A 21,384-nucleotide genomic window follows, 5' to 3' on the forward strand; every position below is an offset into this window, starting at 1 on the left:
GGGGGGTTCTTGTTTTGTGAGTTAAAGGCATATCGCAGCAGCTTATGGTTCTGCTGTGCAGGGATGCCCGTGTTCCCAGCAGAACGTGGGATTGCTGCTCTCTGCACTATGGAGAGGCGGGAGCCATTGCCCGAGGAGGAACGGGGGGGAAGGGGCGTAGCTTGTGCCTCGTGCACGTTAGCAGTTGGTAGTGGAACTGCATTGCCCTCTGGGAATGGGGGGAGCGGCGGGTGCACACTGCACTCCTGGGGGAGGGAGGGGATCATGGCCCATCTCATGCGCCTGCAGAGCAGGTCGGAGTCCCCTGTGGACAGTAGCCCTGCGCTGCCCCGCACCGCCTTGCCAAGCGACGGCGTCGATTTCCGAGAAGGGGCAAGAACATGAGCTAGCGCAGAGGCCTGGCTTCCCAGCAAGGCTTGCAGTGCCCCTCTGCGTGTGGGTTGAGTTCACCCGCCTGCCTCCAGGCTCACAATGTATGTGGCAGCAAATCGCCGCCAGAGAGGGTGGAGGAAGGGAGGCCAAACATCTGCTTGTCTCCCTTGCCAGCAGGAGCAATTGAAAGCAAATGCTCCCTGGAATTCCCGTCCATGCACATGTGCCGGGGGGGGGGGCCCTGAGTCGCACACTGCGCAGCGGCAAGCAGAGCCCTGGTACCTGCACCCCAGGCCCGTCTGACCACCCACTGCCCGTACTCTTCATGCCACAGCAGGGAAACACAGCCACCCTGCCGAGGCAGCTGCTAACCAGCTCGCTGCAGAGCCGGGGGAATCCTGCCCCTGGGCATGGAGTAACTCCTGTTGTCCTGGGAAGTGCTTGTTTAACAGAGGCAGCATGTTCGAGTGGGGGAACGCTGGACTGGAAGCCACGAGACTGGTTCTCTCCCTGGCTTTGCGTATGACCTTGGGGGAGGGGGAGTGTCGCGCACCCGCCACAGTGGGGTCCCGATCTTAGTTGGGGCTCTAGACGCTACTGTCACTTAACAACAGTGACCACACAGATCAGACAAGACCCCAGCTCTAAGTCCTGTCACAGAAGGCCCCGCCCAGAGAACAGGCAAACTCATCTCAAAGTTCATCTTGGACTATTCTTAGCTTTGCATCCCGCTTAGAGGAGAGGATGAGAAGGGAGCAGAGAAAAGCAATCCAATGCGGGTTGGGGGTGGGGTGGAGAAGGATCAAGAAAAAATGGAGAATAGAAGGGGTGGAGTGAAAACAAACTCCGAGAGAGATGGAAAAAGGGGCAGAGAAAAATTCCGCTTAGAACTAAACTGTATCTCTAGGGCCTACACTTTCCCCAGCTTGGCTTTTGGTTCAATTCATAGGCAGCTCTTTAGCAGAGAAAAATTATTTTTTAAGAGATGTGGATTTGTGGGGAACGGCTCTACAGGAATAAGGGTCATGCATGTGACTTGTTTCATGAAGACGTTTCTGCAGTCCCCGGGAGTAGTGAGTATCTGGGAAAACTTTGAGCTTCACCCATCTCTGCTATACTGCATGGGCCTAGATTATCTTCTTCTAAAGGACAAAGGGGGTCCGGCCAGGATTTGAACCTGTGGCCGAAGGGAGACTAGAGGGGTCGAACCTGATGCTTCAGTTGCTCAACTGCCCTTTCCATCTTCGTGAGCTGCTTGCCGTGAGGGAGCAGCCATGCTGGATGTCTGCCTGCCTGCCCCCATCCAACTCTGAATCATGGGTGATGACTCACGTTAAATCTTTTTTTAAGTGCCATATTCCAGAGCCCGGGCTGCTTTGAGAAGCCGACTCCGATGCTAATAGGATTAATGCATTAATGAATATTTGACTGGGGGGAGCCAGGCAGAGAACGGAGCCTGCCGCTAACTCTTAACCCTGGAGCGCAGCATCCACCCCTGGCCATAGACTCCTTGGCACCGGTACGGGTCTCTGGTGCAGTGACATGAAATGCAGGCAGGGGAATTAGCGCACCGGGGCATGCAGCTATGTCTCTGCAGAGATAGCCAGCCTGTCTGAAACGAGGATAAACGTACTCTGTTCTGTAGAGGTTCTGACCCCGCCGCCCTCAGCCGGCTGTCTGAGCAGCTTCCAGTAGGTCAATAAGCGACGGGACTAACCTCCGCACCTCTGGTTTGTTCTGTCTCACCTTGACTGCACGGATCATTCTTCCACTCGGGGAGCATTGTGGGTTTTCTTTTGGGTTTTGAATGTCCACTCTGCTGTGTTTGTATTAGAGAAGGCAGGTCGGAGGAGAGCGTCTGGGACGGTGGTGAGGTTTGTGATGGTCCTTGTGAGAGTTTGCTCCACGCTCTCCGACTGGCCCCCGTGAAAGCTCCGTCTCTTGCGCAGCGAGCTGTGCTCGGCGCCGGCAGCTGTTCCCGTCTCCCTTTCGCCTGGGGACTCGGTTGACCACTGTGGTGAAAATGAGCTGCTCCTGAGACCTTTCCCAGCACAGCCAGCATCTGCCATGGCCCTGGCTCTCTCATCCATTGTACTCGGCCTCTGGTTTATCGCGAGTCTCCTGATTCCTGGGGAAAAGGTGGAAAAGGGCAGGGAGAGTTCAGAGGAGAGCTGCAAAACCGGTGGGAGGGGCTTGGGGAGCAAAGGTTAGGAGACCTGGGAGAGGTTCAGCGTAGAGAAAAGAGGGAGGGGAGAGCAAATGCATCCCTCCTGCCCCTCCCACCCTAAAGGCACCCTGGAGAGACGGGATCAGCTGTTACCTTCAGTCTGAGGGCTGGACCAGAAGTCATGGCCTTCACTTTCATCAGGGAAAATGTAGGGAACTTTGACACGAAGAACATCTGTGGCCCTGGAACCAGCTGCCGTCACAGGACAGGAGGTCTGAGACTAGACCTCCAATGGGATGGCAGGGTTAGGGCCAGTGTAATCGCTCTTGTCCCCATGCGGGCGGACGGGCTGTCTCGCCTGTCCAGGTTCTTGCACCATACTCCTTGCCGTGGTATCGGAGCGTGCTCCAGGTTTTATTAAAGCCCACACACAGAGGTCCCTGTGACCCAGGAGGCGTCCTGGACCAATCGGTGACTTTCTGTAGGAGCGATGCTGTCCTTAAAGCTGTGCTGACATCACGAATAAACAAGGGGGGAGGGATAGCTCAGTGGTTTGAGCATTGGCCTGCTAAACCTGGGGTTGTGAGTTCAATCCTTGAGGGGGCCATTTAGGGAACTGGGGTAAAAATCTATCTGGGGATTGGTCCTGCTTTGAGCAGGGGGTTGGACTAGATGACCTCCTGAGGTCCCTTCCAGCCCTGATATTCTATGATTCTAAGACCTTGGTCATCACCGTGCTGCTGGCACCTCATGGGATTGGGTTCACGGCTCAGAAGCAAGATGTTAAAAGAGCCCTGAGAGCTTGACGCTGCCTTGGAAGCGCCCTGCTAAGGGAGGATGGCAACAACCACTTTGGGCTTTTCCATCTAACAGCCTGTCCCAGTTAATGAAGAATGACTGACTTGTGTATCTTCTTGTTTCCTTGGGCTCCCCATGTCTTGCATTCACTGGTTGCCTGTTGCCTCCTACTTCAGTTGGAAGCTCTCTGGGGCAGGGACCATCTTTGTGTTTTGTACAGGGTTTAGCATGATGAGCCCCAATCCATGCTCAGCACCTCTTGTCCCAAATAATTAATAGTGCTGGAGGGAAAGAGAATTGCAAGCAGCTGAGATGGACTCGGTGTCTGACCCTCTCAACTTTTTCCATTGAGGTGCAGAATGAAAAGTCAAGGGGAATATTTTCATTATTTTGGGGTCTTCCCGGTCCATCACCAATGGAAAACAATAGATGTCTCTGCACACTGGACAGAACAAAGAGCCTCCCTCCATGAGAAGAGTTCCCCCCGCCCCGTGAATGTTCAGAGTCTTGGCTGAAATGCTCAGTTCTGGCTGGAAGCCAGGAGCAGCCCTGATCTGTGCATAAAGATGACGACTCTGCCACTTTTGCTGTTGTGACGAGCAGGACTGAAAGCAGAGTGGAGCTGGCTGACAACAGGCCTGTCTGCTGGCCTGCGTCACCAGAGACCACAGCGTGTCTGTCAGCGTGTTGAAGAGCAGAGTAGATAACTGGCAAGCAGGCCTGGTCTCAAGCCACGCAGTCCAGAGCCGTGTGTTTCCAGTGCTCCAAAAGGGTGGTATAAACTTGGGGCCCATCATTACGGGAAAGGGACTGTTTGGTTTGATGCTGTCGTCCCTATTCTTGGGTGTATAATCCTAGTGTTTAAGGCCAGAAGGGACCACCAGATCATCTGGTCTGACCTCCTGTGTATCACAGGCCACCAACACTACCCAGCACCCGCAAACTAAACCCAACAACCAGAATTGGACCAGAGTATTACAACCCCCAGGAGACTAAACCAGGATGTGCCAGAGGCAGAGAATAGGAGGGACCGAGGTGCCCCAATACCTGAATTAATACCCAGATAATCCCAACAAATGACCTGCGCCCCATGCTACAGGGGAAGGTGACCCTCCCCCCCCCCCCCCTCAGGCCAAGGTCAAGGTCAATCTTACCTGGGGGGAATTGCTTCCTGACCCTACATATGGCGATCAGTTATTCCCTGAGCATGAGCAAGAACCAGCCACCCAAGCACCTGTGACGGCGAATGCTTGGTGCCACCTCAGAGCCCTGGCCCCCTCTCTCCCGTGTCCCATCTCCAGACGGGGCCATCACTGATGCTTCAGAGGACGGAGACTGAACCCTCTCCCCCCCCCCCCCCCCCCCGCCCCAGCTCCCCTCAATAAATAGGTTCCAGAACATTAGAATGTGGGTGTGACAAGCCGGTTGTCATTTATTTACCAAAGTGCTGTTCATGGTGCAGAGACCATGGATGCACCTTCTTTTCCCTTCCCTGCTACTGGCCAGTTCCTGAGCTGGTGCAAATCAGTGTGACCCCATTAAAGTCTTCAGTAGATACATGCTGGCTTCCACCAGCTGCGGAGCTGGCCTGCTGCAAAGTAAGGAGCTGCTGTCTCTCTGCTCTCTTTATCTGTCTGTCTTAGCAATGCAATACTCTTTAAATGTACTTTTCCCCGGTGGACTCTGCTCTGATTGACACCAGCAGCCAGTGTGCTGTCGCGTCTGAGTTGTGATGAGCTGCTCCCAAAAGGCCGACCTGACTTTCTTACAAGCAGAAGCTTGGTGTTTTCAAAACGATGCCACTGGAGAAGCTTATTTGAACTGCCACCTCTGCTCCTCTGCTGCGCTGCCGGTGCGTTCCCACAGACGGAAACAGAACGTGCCGTGCAGCTGCTCAGCGTGGGCTGGTTTTGCTTGTGACACTTGAGTCTGGATAATCCTCCTTTCCTGCTGGATCCTGAATGGCTCTGTGTAAACACACATTCCTGTCGCTCTTTCCCTTGTCCTCCTTCGCCTGTTCCTCTGACTGTTACTCACCCCGATGGTCTCCCATCTCGCATTAGGCTGCCTTTCGCCATGTGCTTGTGCAGCACCTTGGGGCACTCCTGTAATATAGATGACAAGGTTCCGATCTGGGATCTACGGTAAAGGGATGCTGCCAGGTTAAAAAGAATGCATTTGAATTGAACATGCCCTCTCACCGATCACAGGCCAGATTTTAACCATCTAATTTCCTTTCTGCTATTTGAGACTGACTTCTCCTGTTTCTCCCTTCTTGGACAGTGAACGTAGGTTAGTTAGTGAATCTCGCGTTCTGCCTTCGCCGGGCTGTGATGTTTGGGTGACCGACACTGCTGCGGGATGTTTGTTTAAAACTAAACACTTTAGCAATAGAATAAAAAACAAACCAGGCAAACGTCTGTCACACTTACGCTTTGCAAATGCGGGTGGGTTTTTGGTTTCAAAAGCTTCATACAAAGCAGTTTTAGGGGACCGAATTTGCGCCAACAGGTCCCAGAAATGAACAGAAATCCCGCTGAAGTCCGCCTACTGTGTCAGTCTCTCTGTCTCTTCTCCTGCAAACCCATGGAGTACGAGAGGCCTAGATCCGGGGCCAAGAGCTTAACAGTTGGTCCCTAAATAGAAGTGAGCCGACTTTCAGAGCTGCCCACTGAGTGCTTCAAGTGTTCAGGACCATTGAGGATCAGGCTGCTTCTGTTAGGTGCCGAAATATGGATTTTAGGAACAAAACGTTTAGGCCACCAGGCTTGAGTCCTCTGGCCTGAGGTTATGCCTGAACCCCACTGTCCCATGTGCTCTTGTGTGGAACAGTCCCCAAAGTCCCTGGTGTGTCTAGCCTTCCCCTGCAGATCTCTTCCTTTGCCAAGCTCCCTGCGCTGGTCTCCAGGGCTGTATCTCCACGGTGGATACGAAGGGTAGTCGTTTGAACTCTGGAAATTCTGGCCCTTACAGTCAAAGTGACCAGTGATTTTTGGGCTGCCCAGCTTGGCACCTAAGAGGGGGGTGGATTTTGGAACGTGCTGAGCGCCTGTGGATTGGGCCCCTTCCAGGTGTTTCCCGCTGAGCACCCAAAACTAGCAGTCGCTTGGGGAAAATCTTGGCCCTTGTCTTTATGTCAATGGGTACGTCTACACCGCGGGGGGAAAAATCCCCAACAAACCCTCAGCAGTGAGTCACACCCCCCCCCCCCCCCCCCGTGTGACGTACCCCACAATGCTATGTGTGATTCTGTGGTTACCTTAAATGACTCTTCTGAATTCACACTTCGCCCTGCCCTTGCAATGTAGAATCTAGGTTCCGAGGTGGCTTGTGTCTGCTTGGAACAGGACCTAGGACTGCGGTCTCTGTCAGCCTAGGGCCTGCTCCCTACGTGGCTGTGTTACATAAAGCCTGCTTTGAACCCCTGCTTTGTCTGCCTCTGGTCCTGGCCTAACATCTGTCTCCTCCCTCCCCCCACAGGAACAATGGGAGAAGCAGGTCAAGGAAGAGGGGACACCTCTGACCAAGTATTACGCTCAGTGGAAGAAGCTGCGGGAGAAAGAGATCCAGCTGGAAATCAGCGGCAAGGAAAGGGTAAGGGCCGCAAGTCACCGGCTTCACTGGTTAACTGCAGTGGGAGACCAAAGAGATCCCATGTGACGGTTGCTGAGCAAAGCCGGCCCCTCAGCAGCATGGCTGAGAAACCTTTGCCCTGGAAGGGGGAGTGATTTGGGGTGCTACCTGGCAGAGAGCTTGATTGGGCGGCCCCAGCCAGTTAAGCGCTGAACGGCCTTCAGCTCCCGTTCAGCCTTGATGCCTGCCTTTGCCAGGATCCCGAGCCCAGTGGCAAGTCTTTGGACCAACTTCCTGGCTAAAGTGTCTTTCCCAAGGTTCGCCGGGCAGGGATGAGCTTGTGAGGCTGGGATGAACCGCCTCTGACGGCTGCATTGGGCCTGGGTCGGCTCCTGTAGCCAGCTGACGTCCCGCTGTGCTGAGGGCAGTTATAAGCGGAGATGAAGCTGAGTTATCGAGTTCAGATCTGGGTCCAAACTTCTCCCGGGTGTTTGGCTGAGGGGCTTTGCTTGGCTCCCACCTTTAAATATAAAGCTGGGAGGCTGCTCAGATCGAGTGCCTTTTATTCTATGCACTGATTATTTGTCAAAGGGGATAGTGGGGCTGAAAGAGTCATCGTGGGCATGCAGCCGCCTCCCCAACGTAGTGCAGTGGGCAGGATCCCGGACAGAGAGTCAGGACACTTGGGTTCTGTCCCCAACTTCGCTATCTACTCACTGGGACACCGAGGGCAAGTCATCTCACCTGTCTGTTCCCCTGCATGTAAAACATGGCTAGCGATACTTGTCCTTTCCTGTAAAGCACTTTGGAGTCTGTGGCTGGAAAGAGCTGCAGTGGGAAGTGCTGTGGGCGATGATGGTTTGGTTCCGCGAGTGAGAAGAAGGACTCGAACGGAGGGTACGTCGGGCAGCCGGCTCTCCCAGCACGCCTCCTCGTAGTCTTGGGAAGCCTATTCCAGATTCCCAGCCTCCTGCGGGCAGCCACTCCGCACGCTGAGGGTTTGAGGCGCAGCCATGTAGCGAATTTTGGAGATTCCCGCTTTCATTACGGAGCGAGAGGTTCCTCTTCGGGCTGTTTATGCACAGGGTCAGTTAAACATAGCATCCGGCGCCTTTCATCAGTAGACCTCAAAGTGCTTTGCAAAGGAGGCCAGCATCATTTATCTCCCTTCTACAGATGGGGAAACTGAGGCACAGAGGAGCGGCATGGCTTGTCCAAGGTCAGCCAGCAGCCAAACCGGGAATAGAACCCAGGTCTCCTGATTTCCAGTCCAGTGGCCTGTCCACTAGAGCACACTTTTGTCTAGTACAGGGCTTACCGGGAATGCATGCTAAGGAGCCAGGGATTTGGAGGGTTCTAGGAAGACTCTGCCAGGGAGGTGGTGTGTGCAATAGAGTCCGTTGTACGGAGCACCTGGATGCAATAACCTTCTAGCACATCGAGGGTGCTGATTTAGGCCCAGGCATGGACTGCAGCCGTGGTGTTTTAGACCTTGTGCTGGTGCCTGCTTAGCGCACTTGCAGCCCTTTCCACGTAGAGAGAGCTCTCCCGTTGCCTGGGCAATCCACATCCGTTAAAACCACCATCCATCGCGTTAGCGAAGCAGAGGAACGTCGCGGGACTCCTGTCAAAATAAAAGTGGCATGAAGGGAAAGAACAGCACAAACTGCTGTGCCGTAGAAGATCTCTGCCCTTCTGAACAGGAGGTTTCCTGACACTGGTGGCTTCAGGGCAAAATATGCTGGGCTGCTTTGCAGTCTGTTTAGCCGCTAATAGCTCAGGGGAAGGGGGGCGAGCGCTGATTATATAGCTTTATAATGCACCAAATTGCTGCAGCTGTGATGCATCCATTTAGAAATTCCTGCAGTGAATGGGACGCGTGACGGCCGCTTTCGGCAAATTCTTTGTTCTCCTAACTGGGGAGCCCTAGAACTGCTACTGCCAACGGTCTCCCATGAACGTGCGTTAACTCTTCCTTTCTCCCGGGCCTATTCCAGGTGTGGTTAGGGCCTGGCTGGCCGGCCGCACCTCTGGAATGAGATTCACGTAGCTCCTGTGCTGGGTATGCCGATTCCGTTGCCTTAAAGGCAGAATAATGACTGGGTGGAGCGTAGGAAGAGTTCAGGGCAAATACTTGAGTTTGAGATTGCCAGGGGGAGGGCAGGGGGGAGCTTTGAACCGCGCTTCATGTAACTGCCGTTGGAGCCCTTGAATTGGTTTATGCAAGCAAATGTTTAGCTCGTTGCTGTAAGACGAGTGTTGAAGCAATTAACCGATAGCCACGACCTCATAATCCCTTGCCGAAAGAGGATCTGGAATTTGAGATTAAATCCCAGGTTGCAGTTAGTCGCTGCCAAGTTAAACATTGGTGCCTAGTTGTTGGTGAGAGGAAAGAGCCTGCTGCCTGTACTTGTCGGAGGGGAGTCCTTTTCAGGCTGTCTATTAATTATTATTATTTATTTGTATTATCGTTACACCCCAGAAATGGTCTAGGACCCCATCGTGCTTGGCGCTGTACGAACAGAGCAAACAGATGGCCCCTGTCCCCAGGAGCTTAGGATTTTTCCCCTGTTGTTTTCAGGGTTGCTATAGTAATTGTCAGAATTTACTGGAGAGGTCGTTTAAAACCCCCAGCACCCTAGGGTGCAGCCTCAGGGCATGGCAGCCAAAGGGGCTGGTGGGGGAAGGATCAGCTCTTGGCAGAGTAACAGGCATATAAGCTTGACGCTCCTTGACACGTAAAGGAATTATTTAGGGACCCACAAACTGGGATCGGGGACTGAAAATAAGTCCAGTGGGCTGGATCGTCAGCCGGTGCAGATCGCTGCGGCTCCATTGCAGCCCATGGAGCTGTGCTGATCAACACTATCTGTGGGGCAGGCCATCTGCCTGTGTCTCAGAGATGCATCGGAGGCATGTCCTAGTGCTGCCGAAAGTATGACTTTGTGAGACAGGGCCAGCCACTCTCCAGTCTCTAGTCGTGAACCGGGGTGCAGCTTAGCCAGCGGCCGGCCAAATCCTCCGAGCGTTTAGCAGTTCTACAGCTCCTCGTTTCAGAGGTGGGGACGCTAGGCGGGGTGGTTGGTTTGTTTTGCAGCAGGCATTTGCCAGCCTCAGTCGGGCCTTTCCTGATGGCAGAGGGGAGGAGCGAAGGGTTGGGGTGAGGACAAGAAAAGATCTGAATTGCCTGTATCTGAGCAGTGTATCCTGGAGGGTAACGGTCTAATGCGAGTTGGCAGCTGTCTGCTGGTAGGATGCAGTCATCTCAGTTCTCCCCACCCGGGTGTCATCCGCCTACACGGAGCAGAGAGGGGTCAGTTCACGAGAAACCTGTCCCCCACTCTGCCTCGGGACTTCCTTGCTGACCTTGCAGAGGTCACTTGGCTGCTCCATGCCTCTGGTAAAATGGGGTGACCCGCCTCACCAGGCTAAGATCGTTGTCTGAAGCACGTTGAAATCCTCAGTCGGAAAGGCTGTGCAAAAGGCAAACCCGCCTTACGTTAGAACAGAGCCAGAGGAGGTGTCTTGGGGGAAATAAATCTTTGCAATGGGGTGCGGATGATCAGGAGACCAGATCAGTGGGGAAACAGATTGCAGTGCTCCTAGTTAGCTTGTATTTGTCTGATGCTGTAGAGGGCTATCTAAATGCCAAGTGTACCTGGCTGAGAACTGCGACTCAGTAGCTGGGGGAAGGGGGTCACCGGATTCCCTTGATGCCACTGGCTCTTGGTTTTGTCTGGTTTTCCCTCTAGATTGCTCTGTGGAACAGGGCGGCTTGCCCTGCACTAAGCCAGCCCTGATTACAGAATGAGCCGCACCTGGGCTGAACCAGGTGGTCCCCATGCAAAAAGAGCAGAAAGCTGCAGTGAAGGGGGGAAGCCCAGGAGCCTAGAGCTAGGTTTGCAGATACTGCAGGGAGTGAAAAGGCTCCTGCAGGGCCCAGAACCAGCAGGTCAAACGCTGAAGAAGCAGGGAGCGAAAAGGCTCCTGCAGGGCCCAGAACCAGCAGGTCAAACGCTGAAGAAGCAGGAGAGAGTGGGAGGAAGGTCTCCAGGCAGGGAGGCCTGGCAGAGACAGCAAAGGACCGGCTGGATGAAGCCTGTGTGAGTTTGTGTTCAATTAATCAGGAGAGAGAGACTGAATTGGGCTTGAGGCCTACTAGTGGGGGATTTCTTTGAACTATCTGGGGACTGGGAGTTGTTAAAGGGCCCTGAAGGGGGGAAAAACAGAGGCAGGGTGCCGCAGGGTGACCTCTGGCTGCAAAGGGGTGGTCAGGTCATGAGGACATGCCTCTTACCCTCTCCTTTCCATTTATTATTATTTATTGTTTGTATTACGATAGCGCCTCTGAGCTCCAGCCTAGAGCCAGGACCCTGGTGCGCTAGATGCTGTGTAAACCCAGGACAGCAGATGTTCCCTGCCCCAAGGAGCTTACAGTCTTACGCTTGCTGGGGATGTAACAGCCGAGTCAACGGGTGAAACTCTCCAGGGTGGGCGAGCACAGGGCCAGTGCCAATCGGCCCTTAACTATGGCATTGTGCAAATTCAGCAACAGCTTCCCCTGGGGGAACACATCAGTTAAGGGGACAGTGCAGAACGAGAGTCTGGACACAACCGCTGCTAACCTCAGACCTGCCTACATAGATAAGAGCGTGTCTGCCTCTTTCCCCTGCTCCATCCCACGTGCAAATGCTCTGCCTGCCACTCCAGGCACAGCACTCAGCCTTTGGAAGCTGGATCTGAGGGCTCACTCGTGTCAGGACCACAGAGTAAAGCTGTCTATATGCTAATATGATTAAAAGGGTTGAGCTGGGATGCTCATCTGGGGAGCAGGAAATGGATATAATGAGCAACCCCAGGGCATGGCGGGGGACGATTGAAATTGTTGACGGGATGTGGTGGTGGTGGTTGGCTCCAGGCCAAGCCACAGAGGGTGGGAGGAGACCTCGGAGATCTTCAATGCTTTCAAAGTCACGCTCCAGGGAGAAATTCGCCCACGGGGCTATAAGCCCCCAGTGCAGCAATCTGGATGGAATGGGGAGCACCGCTTACAGGCGGTTCGGTTTGGGAGATAGAATTTAGCATTGAAAGCAGTGACCGCTTGCAAATCCTGCTAGGAAATGGAGAGCTGTGACTTGCCCAAGTGGGGCTGGTCCTTCTGGTGCCAGCCCTGGCTTTCCCCGCCCACGCTGGGGGTTATGCTACTGGAGCTACCCCAGCGGCTAGCTGTTGATGGGTGACAATGCATAGAAAAGTGAGCGAGGATTTCCCGGGGCAGCGGGGGGGTGAGGTTCCCCTTGAGGGGGCTCCTGCAGCGAGGGTGAAAGGGTAGCTGGGTAAAGCTGGGGGACGTGGTCAAAGGGAAGTGGTAGGGCTTTGTTTCAGTCCCGAAGGAGCGCGGGATGAATAGACAAGAGGGCAGGGAAGGGTGAATTTTCAAGTGAGATTTCAGAAAGGCCTGGCGCTGCCTGAAGATCTCCGTGCTTTGAATGGGGCTGTTGTCTCCCTCCGTGAGGGCTGCTGGCTTAATGATGCAGCATTGTGCTCCCCAGCGGGATGCTGAGCACCGTGAGGCCCATTAGGGCTGAGAAAAATCCACGTCCCATTAACGGCCATTGAAAAAATCAGTCTCGTTCTGAGGTGAAACTGGCCTCATCTAACAACTCTGACCCGGCTGCCTGATTCCCACCCCAGCTCCACAGCGGTTTCTAGCAGCACACGGACTAATCAGCGTCATGGGAGTCTGAAGAGGCTGGCTCCCAAGCTGGGCCGGCCCCAGAATTACCACTCACTGCCCCTGTCTGAGGCACACAGCCTGCAGCTAGACGGGAGTCTTGGGTCTGCATCCTGCTTCTGTTGGCTTCCGGTCTCGAAAGTGACTAGTCATTTGGGGGGGGGGCCTTAATCTTGGGGAGAGGGGGGCAACTTGAGACATTGTAAAGGAGTTATTTTCTACCAGGGTGGGTGCTCGGTAGGTTCCCAAAATGGCCTCCTTTTTAAGGTGTCTCCAGGTGGGCACCCCAGAAATGGTCATGCAAAATCCTGAGTGTTGTGCAAAATGTCGATTAAAATGGCTTCCTCCCCCCCTCCCCTTCGTTTGAGGAAGCAAACTTCTGCGCAGTCGGGGCATGGGGTAAATTTTGTTCCAAACCAAGATCCATTTCCACTTAAACCCTAGGCCGGGCAATGTACCCCTGGGAATAGGCCTATATTGGAGCTCATCCTGCAATGAGGGGAAAAGATAAAACCATAAATAAACAAAGATATCCTATCTCCTAGAACTGGAAGGGACCTTGAAAGGTCATCGAGTCCAGCCCCCTGCCCTCACTAGCAGGGCCAAGTACTGATTTTTGCCCCAGAACCCTAAGTGGCCCCCTCAAGGATTGAATTCACAACCCTGGGTTTAGCAGGCCAATGCTCAAACCACTGAGCTATCCCTCCCCAAATTATTGATTATGAAATGCAAAAATCATCAAACCTAATGTTTAGCTCCTAATTTGTCCCTGCTTATGTTATAAAAACCTGGTCCTGGGTGCGCCTCTCATTCCCGAAAGACTTTGCCAATCTTTGGAGGACTGGGAATGGGACTGAAATGCAAGATTGAGCTCCCCTTGCCCCCAGCTAACCCTTTGAGTAGCTACGTGATAGGAAACTGAGTCTTAATAAACAGCTGCCGCTCAGCGTGGAGTGGAAGCTAACAACATACCCTGGAAGTTGGTATTGGGACCAGAATGCGGTCACGTGTTTATGACTGATGTAGCGTAGGAAGTTGATGGCTTTCCCCAATAACATTAGTGTTTATCTTAATAAAACGGCAGAGCATTGCAAGGAAGTCCCAGAGGTTTCCAGTGACGTTGGGGAGTTGGGCAGCATGATGTGTTTGTACAGTGCCTAGCACGATGAGCATTCGCTCTGGGGCTCCTAGGCGCTATAAATAATTATAATAGCAAATGAAATAGTCACTGGGATCAAGGTAAGGCAACGCTAGTTTAAACTTCACGTCTGTGCTGAGACTCGGGCATGTTTCTGGGTAGTTTGGCGAAGGCGTCTTCCCAGGCGCACTGCAAAAGATTGAGGGTAATACAGAACGGCACAGAGCCAGCTTTGAACCCTAAGGGCCCTTTGTGTTTGCACGCTTACTTTGCACACAAACACTCCTGTATGCACAAGTCCCCTGCTTTGTTTGCACGCCTGGCCAAATGGGCCAGTATCTAGTGTTCTGCATGGCCGTTGTGGGCTATGTGGAAAGTTAGTGCACAGAGATGCACAGATCGCAAGGCTGAAAGCCAGCCCGCTTTTGTTTTTAGATCGGAGGCAGTGATGCAGCCTCCTCTGGGCTCCTGGGTATACTTTGAGGGTAGTTCTGCACTGCAGTCGGGGGGCAACTCCTGGCGCTAGCTGTGACCTTCCTCACTCAGCTACTGGTAACAGTGAAGCTGTGGACACATGGGCCAGCTGCCCGAGTACTTCCCAGGGTGCCAGGCAAACTTCACTGCCTCTGCTGACGCTCGTGCTGCCATGGCTTCGCTGCTGCCAGTCTGCCAGCTAGCTAGATTGAAGCTAGCTCGGGTGTGTCTACATGAGCTGCAGTCAGACACTTTGATTGCAGTGTAGACGTGCCCTCAGTTGTCTTGCTTCAAGCAAGATAGAGAGGAGACTGATGCAGAGGGAAGGGGCACGAGCAAGACTTGCCCATAGTGCAGCCTTGCAAAAGTCCTGAAAAATGTAGCAGCCCAGACACCAAATCTATTTGCTTTCCCTTGCGGTGATGGTTAGAAGGAAAACAGTGATGTTCACTCGCCCGTCCACAGGAATCCTTCCTGCAGCCAGAGTGGAATTTTGCACGACTGGGAGATTGCAAAGGCAAAAGAGTATCTCAGCTCGAAGGGGCTGACTGGGTCTGTGGAGCTGACACCCACTGCGGGATGCTGCCCACATCTATCCCATGGCATGTTGCGGTGTTAAAGCCGGTCACATGCTGCTTTCTCTGCACATTCTTGAAACACAGGTGACTTGGGAGATGTCTGGAGGGGCTGCAGGAGAGCAGGCCACACCGTAGTGGATGGGGAGGCGGGAGATCATTTAAAACCAAGACCCTGCAAGTGGGTGGTGGTTCAGTCCTGCCTGGCCAGCCTCTGACCTTCAGTCCTAGTGTTCTTGGTCATTGTTTGTGAGTGCTCTGCTCCCAGAATCAATATTGCCCAGCTGGGGACCACAGCAGTGAAGCCAACGAGCTGGAATTGACTTTTGGATGAGATGCGCCTCTCTCTCTCTCTCTCTCTCTCTCTGCTGAAGCTGCTTTTGTATCAGGAGAGTGCTTCACCGCCTCTCCTAACGTGTTGGATCTCGTGGAGGCGCTGAAGTGATTCTGCCCAGAGATGAGCGCCTCGGGGGTGGCCTGGCAGGTGGGAGCTGGGAGAATTATTCCCAGAAGGCTATTGAGCGTGAGTGGTTCCCCAGGAGGTGTGTGGCCAGGCCCCAGCAGGGCAGCTGGTGTTCGGAGAGCAGGTGGGATTTGGTTTGCACAGAGTTGTAGAATTGAAGGGCAGAAGGACCACATCTCCGTCGCAGGCCACCACCCCCTCCCCGCCTCCACACACTAAACCTGGCACCCAGAATGAGACCAAGGTATGACAGCCCACAGGAGACTAGACCATTATGTGACACACAGTGAACAGGAAGGGCTGAGGGGCAGCAGTGCCCGAAGCCCCTGCAGTGGCAGGATAGACCCAGATAATCCTGGCAAGTGACCCACCTGCTGCAGAGGAAGGTGGAAAAACCCCCATGGTCACTGCCAATCTGACCTGGAAATTGCTTCCTGACCCCACATACAGCAATCAGTTAGACCCTGAGCATGTGAGCAAGAACCAGCCAGCCAAGCACCCGAGAGAGAGGATGCTCGGTGCCACTTCAGAGCACTTCCCCATCCCGTCCCGTGTCCTATCTCCAGCTGTAGCCATCTCTGATGGTACAGAGGAAGGAGACAACCTCCACCCCTCCGCCCCAAAACCATAGAGGGGAGGGAGAGGAGGGGGAGACTCTCTTCCTGACCACTGCATGTGATCGTCCAAAGCACTGAAGCATGAGACTTTAGGAACATCTGACATGAACCAGAAGGAAGCCCCCAGGGCTGCCAAGCCCTGGCCCCCCATCTCAAGAAAGCCTCTCTCACAACCCTGTTCATCACTTTGTCCAGCTCTCTCTCACGATTAATTAGTTTGCCCCACACCTCTGACTGGGAGGCTGTCCCAGGACCTCACTCCTCTGCTGGTTAGAAACCTTCTAATTCCCAGTCTGAACTGGTACATGGCCAGTTTATCCTCATTTGTTCTTGTGCCAACATTGTCCCTTACCTTAAATAGCTCTTCTCCCTCCCTGGTGTTTACTGCCTGACGTATTTATAGAGAGCAACCAGATTCCCTATCAGCCTTCGTTTTGCTAGACTAAACAAGCCAAGCTCTTCCAGTCACCTCTCAGAAGACAGGCCCTCCATTCCTCTGATCATCCTAGCTCTTCTTTGCCCCGGTTCCAGTTTAAATTCATCTTTCTTGAACATGGGTAACCAGAATTGTACACACTATTCCAAACGAGGGCTTACCAGTTCCTTGTCCAATGTCATTAACGCTTCCCTATCTCTCCTGGAAATGCCTTGCCTGATACATCCTACAATTGCATTTTTTTTTTTTATTTTTTTTTTTGCAGCCACATCATATTGCTGGCTCACAGCCATCCTGTGATCGACTAATACACCTAGCGCTCTCTCCTCCTTTGTTACTTCCAAGTGATGGGCCCCAAGCTTCTTGCAGAAATTCTTACTATAATTACACTATAAGTGTACAACCTTACACTCTGTGCTACACCACTACCTCAATATAACGCCACCCGATATAACACGAATTTGGATATAACGCAGTAAAACAGTGCTCCGGGGTGGGGACAGGGTTGCGCACTCTGGTGGATCAAAGCAAGTTCAATATAACACGGTTTCACCTATAATGCGGTAAGATTTTTTGGCTCCCGAGGACAGCGTTATATCGAGGTAGAGGTGTATTACGTTTACTGTCACTCCAGCTCTTCCTGTATAATATTCCGATCCTCCTCTGTATTGACGATGCCTCCCATCTTTGTATCACCAGCCAATCGCATTAGCACACTCCTACTATTTTTTTGTTTTGTGCGAAGGTCATTAATAAAGGTGTGAAATAAGATCAGTTCCCAGGGCCAATCCTTGAGTAGCTCCACTAGTAATTTCCCTCCAGTCTGATAGTTCACCTGTCAGCACAACCTGTTGCCTTCTTCCCATTAGCCAGTTCCTTACCCACCTCTAAATTCTTAACCTAAGGCGTGCCCCCCCCCCCCATCATCTCTAATTTAACCAATCATTTCCCGTGTGGGACTGTCGAATGCTTTACTGAAGTTTGCATTCAGATTGTCCTTGCCCTGGTGACCTGAGCCCTTGCCAGCAAATCCCCATCCTTGCTGCTCTCGAGGAGGTGCAGAGAACAGGGACATGGGGTGGATTGCTAACGCTAAACGGTACTGAAGGGGCGGACTGCTGTTGGCGGTTTCTACAGTCTCAAGGCTGGGCCCGGTGCTAACAACGGTGGAAGCTGTAGTGGAGACAGAGCTTGGGCATCTTTACCTCTTTGTCATTTAATCCTGCTCTGAGGGCTAGGTGATACTGGTAGCCAAAAGCACGTGAGCCATTGGCTATAATATGGCTTCCACCATGGGATGGCACTGATGGAGAATTACTGCTTCTTAGCTGGCTAGGGCAGAGGCAGCCTAGATCGTACCTTGGTGAGCAGTGACCAGCTGAGCTCTTGGGGCAAGCGAAGCTGTAAATCCAGTAGCTAGAGGCCAGATCAGGTTGTCCACCCACATAAGGCTGGCTAGTTGCCAGGGCTACACTTTTTGAATTGTGGGGGGCCGTGCAAGGAATCACATGCATAGCTTTTCTTGCCTGGAAAGCTGCAATGGGCCATTTCCTGTGGAGGGACCGCTGCCAGCAGTTGTTTCGTGGTGGGATCACTGGAGTGGCACTGCTTGGCATGCATTCGTTTACCTTTGGAGCTGGTTTCCGGGCATGTTTGCAGGCGGCATGTGCAATAGTCCTTTGCCGACGGGTCATGTGGATTTTAGCAGCAGTGCGAAGCTGCGGTTTCGGGGTTTAAGCTCAGCGTTGGACGTTGGCTTGCAGACCGGGGGGGGCCTGCGCCACAGCTGGAAGGCAGAGACGGTTTCAAAAGCTGATTTCATTGTTTTTTGGCCCATCTAGCTCGACGACTTGAACCTCCCAGAAATCAAACGGAAGCGGTTGGAGGACAGGAAGGAGGACGACAAGAAAGAATTCAAGGACCTCTTTGAGCTGGACAGCGACTCCGACGGGGAGAGCGGTGGATTCGCTGTGCAAGGTATGGGGCTGGTAGGGGTTTGATTTGTATATTGCAAAGAGGCGGGGCCAAATTCATCCACGGTGGAAGATGGTGCACCTCTGACTTGGAGGAGCTGCATTACAGGTGAGCGTGGCCCAGCAGGCTTGGGGACATGGAGAGAGAGTGGTATGGGGTTTCCTTTTATGGCTTTTCAATCAGCATAGGGAAGCTCATTTAGAGCCTTTCATTTTGCCCCCATGTCTTTTTGCTTCGCCTCACTCCAGCTCATTCTGGAGTCCCCACTAGTCTTCATCTCCCTTCCTGACCCTCCACCCCATCCCCCAGCACCTTCCTTTTGCTGCAGATGCTGAGCCTTGCCAGCAGCTCTCATAATCCAGCAGCAGGGGGCGCTCATCGTAAGGTAGTGCCCACTCTTTCAAATGTTCCTGTGGTATGGCTAAGATTCAACTGCTGTAAGGAGTTCTGCGGTAGCTCTTGAACGCAGGTCTCTGGTCCTCTGTGTCTCCCTATCCCTTCTGTACAATGGGAATACTAGCATGGTCTGCCTCACAGGAGTGTTGCGAGGATAAATACGGTAAGGTCCGTACCAGAGGTAGGCCCAGCAATTGCTGGTTTCCAGAACAGAGACTGTCTTTGAGAGAAGGGTTAACGCCTCCCAAACCCAGCACCCTTTCTGTCCCTGGGATCTTTTTAGACAACTCTTTAATGACTTATGGAGTGCATGGGTCTTTGATGGGACAAGAAAGTTTTGGTCTGTAGAGAAAATAGAGTGGTGTAATTCACGAATTAACCACTAGGGGTCCGCTACAGAACATGCTTAAAAACTCCACTGGACAACTCAGAAAACTGTCAAATTCTTCTTTTAGAAAGTCTTGTATTTATCTTGCATTTTCTGATTGTTATTGCTAGGGGCATTTTCATCAAAACAGGCTATTTTTGTTAGTTCAGGAGCTCACCTGGCCTTCTTTCTTGCCCCCCGTTTAAAGTTCTGACCTCCCACATGGGATCGTGGTTATGATGTGTCAGAGTAAATTCTGACATTTGCTGGAGAATTAAGCCACAGAAGTTGATGAAATCCTGGTTTCGTTGCAGGTGTTCCTAATAAAAAGGGTGGGAGGGAAAGTTCAGAGAACTTTTGCCACATCAGCCACATGTTTAAAGCAATGGATTTTGCAGGTGTCCTTTGTAGTAAAGAGGAACAGGAAAAATCAAATGCACCACCAGAATTGGTGAATATTGAGAGACCTACAGCTCTCCCCAACACAGGGCTGGGGCTTGTCATGAATGCGTTATGAGAAAGTCCCGGTAGTTTCCAAAGGGTCAATAATATGTGTAATTGAGGGACTGGGGAGTGGGAGTCCAGGACTCCTGGGTTCTAATCCTGACTCTCCCACCAATGTGCTGTCTGCATCATTGGAAAGGTCACTTAACCCTGAGACTTATTTTCAATATTTCTATAAAGTGCTTTGAGATGCTCACATGAAAGAGGCAAGCTCAATATCTGATGATTGGAGATATACACTATACGGCCATCCCTTCTTCTCCTGGTTCTGGCCACCTCTACCAACCACTCCTGCTTTTGCTCTGGCCACTTATCTGCGCACCAGAAAACCCGGATGAATGCAAAGCTTTACATGGTACAGTGTGCTGCACAGGGTAGAGGAGATGGCTCTGAGATCAACATAGCCCCCCGCCCAAAGTGAACCACACTCCGCTGCAGAGCTGTGGGGGCTGAGGTGGGTATCTTGGGAGAGGAGCATAGGACGCATGGTTGAGCCTGTGAAGCCCGGCGGCACACTTCCCTGTGGAGAGTGGCGGGGGAAGCCTGATAGACCGTGGCAGGCTGGCGATGTGAAATGAGCTGTTGTCCTGACACGTTTCAAAGCCCTTTAGACACCAGTCATCCTCCCTCAGAAGATGAACAGGAGTGACTGCCCAGGCTGAAATCTCTGCGCAGATCCACCAGGGCCCTTAAACGCAAGTCTGGCCTGTCAGCCAGAGTTCCTGGCCCAGCCTACTGTGTTCCCCGGGCGGTGGGGGATAGGGAAAAGCACCGAGTCCTGCATAATGTGGGGCCAGTCTAGGGAGCAGCAGGAGGCAGTGGCCCACTGAAGGGGTCTGTTGCGCGCCGGGGAGTGCAAACACTGCCAGCTTCCACCTGGGCAGCGCTTGGCGGAGGCAGTGAGAGAGCGTTAGCTGCCTCCTTACTGCAACAGTCTTGCCCTGCTCTTTATTTCTGTGGTAAGAGCAGGTGCCCGGGCAGAACGGCTAAGAAGTGACTGCCCTTAAAGTCTCCTCCAGTGAACCAACACCCTCAGCAGGCGTCCCCAGCAGTACTGGGGCTTGCGTACACCCTCGCGTGGCCTGGGCCACAGTCACAGGGCAGGGCCTGTCCCTTCCTAATAGCAGCAGTGTTCCCACATCTTACCAGCCGTGCACCAGCCCCGGCCTTTTATTAGACTCTGTGCTAACAAGCAGAACGCCATTGACGTTTGTATTGGCTGGTTGATATCAAGTTATGGTTTTGGCTGGCCAGAGAGGAGCACGACCCTCCTGGCTTGGCATACGCCTGGCGTGGAATTTTCAAAGTGGTCGAGGTGATGTAGAGACACATCTTTCATTCGTTGTGCTTTGAAAATTTCAACCCAGACTTAATTGCTCATGTCTGTCTCAGAACAGGAGAGCAAAGAAACTGAAAAGTAGCACATTTAAAAACTGATCTAAGGAAATGGTTTTTCAAACAGCATATAATAGGACTGCGGAACTCATTGCCACAGGATGTCGCTGAGGCCAAGAACTTACCAAGCCTGGACCTTTATATAAATAACAAAAACATCCAGGGTTATAGTTAATGCTAAGAAAGTAATATTGAGAGGAGATAAAACCACGTTTCAGGGTTTTAACCAGCCTCTTAACTCTTAGGGATTAGGGCAAGACTTCATTGGGGGAGCTTTTACCCTGCAGTGGCCAACTGTGGGGTTCTTGCACCTTTCTCTGAAGTATCTGGTGCTGGTCAGTGTCAGAGACAGGATACTGGGCGAGATGGACCTTGGGTCTGGTCTGATCTGGTGGTCCCCC

General features: G+C 52.7%; 1 protein-coding gene across 1 annotated transcript in view; it reads left to right on the forward strand.

Annotated features, from left to right (window-relative positions):
• The window catches only part of NOC2L (NOC2 like nucleolar associated transcriptional repressor), an 83,983-nt gene that overhangs the window by 47,662 nt on the left and 14,937 nt on the right, over positions 1 to 21,384 (forward strand). The window contains exons 16-17 of the mRNA XM_034753612.1: positions 6,818 to 6,931; positions 18,189 to 18,324. Of these exons, the coding sequence (XP_034609503.1) occupies positions 6,818 to 6,931; positions 18,189 to 18,324 (250 nt within the window). The remainder of the gene's footprint in view (positions 1 to 6,817; positions 6,932 to 18,188; positions 18,325 to 21,384) is intronic.

The sequence above is a fragment of the Trachemys scripta genome, chromosome 19, assembly GCF_013100865.1.
Source record: "Trachemys scripta elegans isolate TJP31775 chromosome 19, CAS_Tse_1.0, whole genome shotgun sequence".
NCBI classification, from domain to species: Eukaryota; Metazoa; Chordata; order Testudines; family Emydidae; genus Trachemys; species Trachemys scripta.